General features: G+C 54.1%; 1 protein-coding gene across 1 annotated transcript; it reads left to right on the forward strand.

Annotated features, from left to right (window-relative positions):
* Positions 1–943: 943 nt before the first annotated feature.
* On the forward strand, positions 944–2,967 carry LOC106560565 (vegetative cell wall protein gp1-like). Its single transcript, XM_045688704.1, has 3 exons — positions 944–1,013; positions 1,120–1,799; positions 1,906–2,967. The coding sequence occupies exons 1-3, from the start codon at positions 944–946 to the stop codon at positions 2,965–2,967; spliced, it is 1,812 nt and encodes a 603-aa protein (XP_045544660.1).
* Positions 2,968–5,076: the final 2,109 nt, after the last annotated feature.

The raw sequence follows: 5,076 nt of genomic DNA on the forward strand, positions 1-5,076 counted from the left end.
CATGCAGAGCAGAAATAGGCCGATACCCGCTAATTATCACAATTCAGAAATGAGCAGTTAAATTCTACAACCACCCAAAAGGAAGCAATTCCCAAACTTTCCATAACAAAGCCATCACCTACAGAGAAATAATCCTGGAGAAGAGCCCCCTAAGCAAATTGGTCCAGGGGCTCTGTTCACAAACACAAACAGACCCCACAGAGCCCCATTACAGCAACACAATTAGACTCAACCAAATCATGAGACAACAAAAAGATAATTACTTGACACATTGGAAAGAATTTACCAAAAAACAGAGCAAACTAGAATGCTATTTGGCCCTAAACAGAGAGTACACAGTGTCAGAATACCTGACCACTGTGACTGAACCAAAATTAAGGAAATCTTTGACTATGTACAGACTCAATGAGCATAGCCTTGCTATTGAGGAAGGCCGCGGAAGGCAGACCTGGCTCTCAAGAGAAGACAGGCTATGTGCACACAAAATGAGGTGGAAACTGAGCTGCTCTTCCTAACCCCCTGCCAAATGTATGACCATATTAGAGACACATATTTCCCTCAGATTACACAGACCCACCAAGAATTTCAAAAAACAAATCCAACATTGATAAACTCCCATATCTATAGGGTGAAATTCCACAGTGTGGAATCACAGCAGCAATATTTGTGACCTGTTGCCACAAGAAAAGGACAACCAGTGAAGAACGAACACCATTGTAAATACAACCTATATTTATGTTTATTTATTTTCCCTTTTGTACTTTAACTATTTGCACATCATTACAACACTGTATATAGACATAATATGACATTTGAAAAGTCTTTATTCTTTTGGAACTTTTGGAAGTGTAATGTTTACAGTTAATTTGTTATTGTTTTTTTAATCTATTTCAATTGCTTTGGCAATACAGCCCAATACAGCCAATACAGCCCTTAAATTGAAATGATTGAGACTATTGAGACACACCCTCAGAGTCTTTTCCTGTTCTTCACCCCCCTGGCCACCATCTGCCGTGGAGCCCATCCCTCCCACCCCTCACAGCCCTCCTACCCAGCCCTCCCACCGCTCTGAACCCAGCCCTCCCACCCCTCACAGCCCATCCCTCCCACCCCTCACAGCCCTCCTACCCAGCCCTCCCACCGCTCTGAACCCAGCCCTCCAACCCCTCACAGCCCAGCCCAGACCTCCCACCCCTCACAGCCCTCCTACCCAGCCCTCCCACCGCTCTGAGCCCAGCCCTCCAACCCCTCACAGCCCATCCCTCCCACCCCTCACAGCCCAGCCCTCCCACCCCTCACAGCCCAGCCCAGCCCTCCTACCCAACCCTCCCACCGCTCTGAGCCCAGCCCTCTATCCCCTCACAGCCCAGCCCTCCCACCCCTCACAGCCCAGCCCTCCAACCCCTCACAGCCCAGCCCTCCCACCCCTCACAGCCCAGCCCTCTATCCCCTCACAGCCCAGCCCTCCCACCCCTCACAGCCCAGCCCTCCCACCCCTCACAGCCCAGCCTAGCCCTCCTACCCAGCCCTCCCACCGCTCTGAGCCCAGCCCTCCCACCCATCACAGCCCAGCCCTCCCACCCCTCACAGCCCAGCCCTCTATCCCCTCACAGCCCAGCCCAGCCCTCCTACCCAGCCCTCCCACCGCTCTGAACCCAGCCCTCTATCCCCTCACAGCCCAGCCCAGCCCTCCTACCCAGCCCTCCCACCGCTCTGAGCCCATCCCTCCAACTCCTCACAGCCCAGCCCTCTATCCCCTCACAGCCCAGCCCTCCCACCCCTCACAGCCCTCCTACCCAGCCCTCCCACCGCTCTGAGCCCAGCCCTCCAACCCCTCACAGCCCAGCCCAGACCTCCCACCCCTCACAGCCCTCCTACCCAGCCCTCCCACCGCTCTGAGCCCAGCCCTCCAACCCCTCACAGCCCATCCCTCCCACCCCTCACAGCCCAGCCCTCCCACCCCTCACAGCCCAGCCCAGCCCTCCTACCCAACCCTCCCACCACTCTGAGCCCAGCCCTCCAACCCCTCACAGCCCAGCCCTCCAACCCCTCACAGCCCAGCCCTCCCACCCCTCACAGCCCAGCCCTCTATCCCCTCACAGCCCAGCCCTCCCACCCCTCACAGCCCAGCCCTCCCACCCCTCACAGCCCAGCCCTCCTACCCAGCCCTCCCACCGCTCTGAGCCCAGCCCTCCCACCCATCACAGCCCAGCCCTCCCACCCCTCACAGCCCAGCCCTCTATCCCCTCACAGCCCAGCCCAGCCCTCCTACCCAGCCCTCCCACCGCTCTGAACCCAGCCCTCTATCCCCTCACAGCCCAGCCCAGCCCTCCTACCCAGCCCTCCCACCGCTCTGAGCCCAGCCCTCCAACTCCTCACAGCCCAGCCCTCTATCCCCTCACAGCCCAGCCCTCCAACTCCTCACAGCCCAGCCCTCTATCCCCTCACAGCCCAGCCCTCCAACTCCTCACAGCCCAGCCCTCTATCCCCTCACAGCCCAGCCCTCTAACCCCTCACAGCCCAGCCCTCCAATTCCTCACAGCCCAGCACTCCAACCCCTCACAGCCCAGCCCTCCAACCCCTCACAGCCCAGCCCTCTATCCCCTCACAGCCCAGCCCTCCCACCCCTCACAGCCCAGCCCTCCCACCCCTCACAGCCCAGCCCTCCCACCCCTCACAGCCCAGCCCTCCAACCCCTCACAGCCCAGCCCTCCCACCCCTCACAGCCCAGCCCTCTATCCCCTCACAGCCCAGCCCTCCCACCCCTCACAGCCCAGCCTAGCCCTCCTACCCAGCCCTCCCACCGCTCTGAGCCCAGCCCTCCCTCCCACCCATCACAGCCCAGCCCTCCCACCCCTCACAGCCCAGCCCTCTATCCCCTCACAGCCCTGCCCTCCCACCCCTCACAGCCCAGCCCTCCCACCCCTCACAGCCCAGCCCTCCTACCCAGCCCTCCCACCGCTCTGAGCCCAGCCCTCCCACCCATCACAGCCCAGCCCTCCCACCCCTCACAGCCCAGCCCTCTATCCCTTCACAGCCCAGCCCAGCCCTCCTACCCAGCCCTCCCACCGCTCTGAACCCAGCCCTCTATCCCCTCACAGCCCAGCCCAGCCCTCCTACCCAGCCCTTCCACCGCTCTGAGCCCAGCCCTCCAACTCCTCACAGCCCAGCCCTCTATCCCCTCACAGCCCAGCCCTCCAACTCCTCACAGCCCAGCCCTCTATCCCCTCACAGCCCAGCCCTCTAACCCCTCTCAGCCCAGCCCTCTATCCCCTCACAGCCCAGCCCTCCAACTCCTCACAGCCCAGCCCTCTATCCCCTCACAGCCCAGCCCTCTAACCCCTCACAGCCCAGCCCTCCAATTCCTCACAGCTCAGCACTCCAACCCCTCACAGCCCAGCCCTCCAACCCCTCACAGCCCTCTAACCCCTCACAGCCCAGCCCTCCAACCCCTCACAGCCCAGCTCAGCTCAGCCCTCCTACCCAACCCTCCCACCGCTCTGAGCCCAGCCTTCCAACCCCTCCCAGCACTCTCCTCGGTGAAGCTCAGAGGTAGCTAGTATCACCAGCATACATTCTGCTTACTCACCATCCTCTCTCTCATCTGACAGCCACAAAGATCTGCAGTGGGGCTCCCCAGTGAACATATACACTGAGTGTACAAAACATTAGGAACACCTTCTGAATATTGTGTATCAATTGTGTATGTGTGCCATTCAGAGGGTGAATGGGTAAAACAAAAGACTTAAGTGCCTTTGAACAGGGTATGGTAGTAGCTGCCAGGCGCACTGGTTTGTGTCAAGAACTGCAACGCTGCTGGGTTTTTCACGCTTAACAGTTTCCCAAAGGACATCCAGCCAAGTTGACAGAACTGTGGGAAGCATTGCATTCAACATGGGCCAGCATCCTTGTGGAACGCTTTCGACACATTGTAGAGTACATGCCCAAACAAATTGAGGCTGGGCAAAGGAGGGCAAAGGGGGGCAAAGGGGGGTACAACTCAATATTAGGAAGGTGTTCCTAATGTTTTGTAAACTCAGTGTATATGTTCACTGGGGAGCCCCACTGCAGATCTTTGCAGCTGTCAGATGACAGAGAGGATGACGAGTATTCAAACTAGGCGTCAAAACAAATTGAATTTATGGGACTTGTCTATGTATGACCCCCACGGGGTTAGGGCAGGAGAGCCGTGAGCTCCGTTGTGAAGCTTTGACAGGTAATCCTCGAATCATCCAAAAGAGACTGGATTATTTTTTTAACTAAATGAAATTAAGAATGAGAAGTAAAACCGAATTTCAATCATAAGGTAAATTACAGTTTATATGGGATTTATTTCAGTGATCAAAGTACTAGGACTAGACTGAAACTGAGCTGACAGAAACAGCTTCACTTCAAGGCAAGTAAGGATATGGCCAGATGGTGACGTCACCACAGTGACTGACAGCTTATCGTGTGTTTCACAGAGAGAAAACAAATTACTCTACTGTAGATAGGCCTGTTACATAATGTATTTGCGGCAAGTGCTCAAAGAAAATATGGCAGGTTTCTATCATGATGATTATTCACCCAAAAATATATATGTTTTGTAAAAAATAAAATAAAAAATACTTTCTAAAACATCCTTAAATATAATAGAAAACTACATTGAAAAATCTATAGGCATGCACGTTATCAAAGAGTATGATATTAAAGCTGCAATATGTAACTTTTGGGATGACACCACCAAATTACCATAGAAATGCGAGTTATAGATCTGTCATTCTAATTTAAAGCAAGTCCAAGAAGCTATAGATTTGTTCTATGTGCAATATTTCTATGCTTCTAGTTCTTAAGTTTTGTTATTGCGTCTTTTACTTTCAGTTTTGTACACCAGCTTCAAACAGCTGAAAATACAATATTTTTGGTTATGTAAAATATATTTCACAGCGGTTTAGATGATACAATGATTCTATACACTGCACTTGCTTGCTTGCCCCATAAACTGAAATTAGGCGAGCTATTCGAATTTTAGCAACCAGGAAATGGTGGAGTGATTTCTGCATAGTGCACCATTAAGGTTTCACTGTTCATAATGTG

Source organism: Salmo salar, chromosome ssa10, assembly GCF_905237065.1.
Source record: "Salmo salar chromosome ssa10, Ssal_v3.1, whole genome shotgun sequence".
In the NCBI taxonomy this organism is placed as follows: Eukaryota; Metazoa; Chordata; class Actinopteri; order Salmoniformes; family Salmonidae; genus Salmo; species Salmo salar.

Excerpts from the sequence above, each read along its gene's own strand:
- LOC106560565 (XM_045688704.1), top strand. The coding sequence starts at position 944 with ATGATTGAGACTATTGAGACACACCCTCAGAGTCTTTTCCTGTTCTTC. Across the intron at positions 1,014-1,119 it reads CCCCCTGGCCACCATCTGCC|CCCTCCTACCCAGCCCTCCC; the intron begins GTGGAGCCCATC and ends CACCCCTCACAG. Across the intron at positions 1,800-1,905 it reads CCTCACAGCCCTCCTACCCA|CCCTCCAACCCCTCACAGCC; the intron begins GCCCTCCCACCG and ends CTCTGAGCCCAG.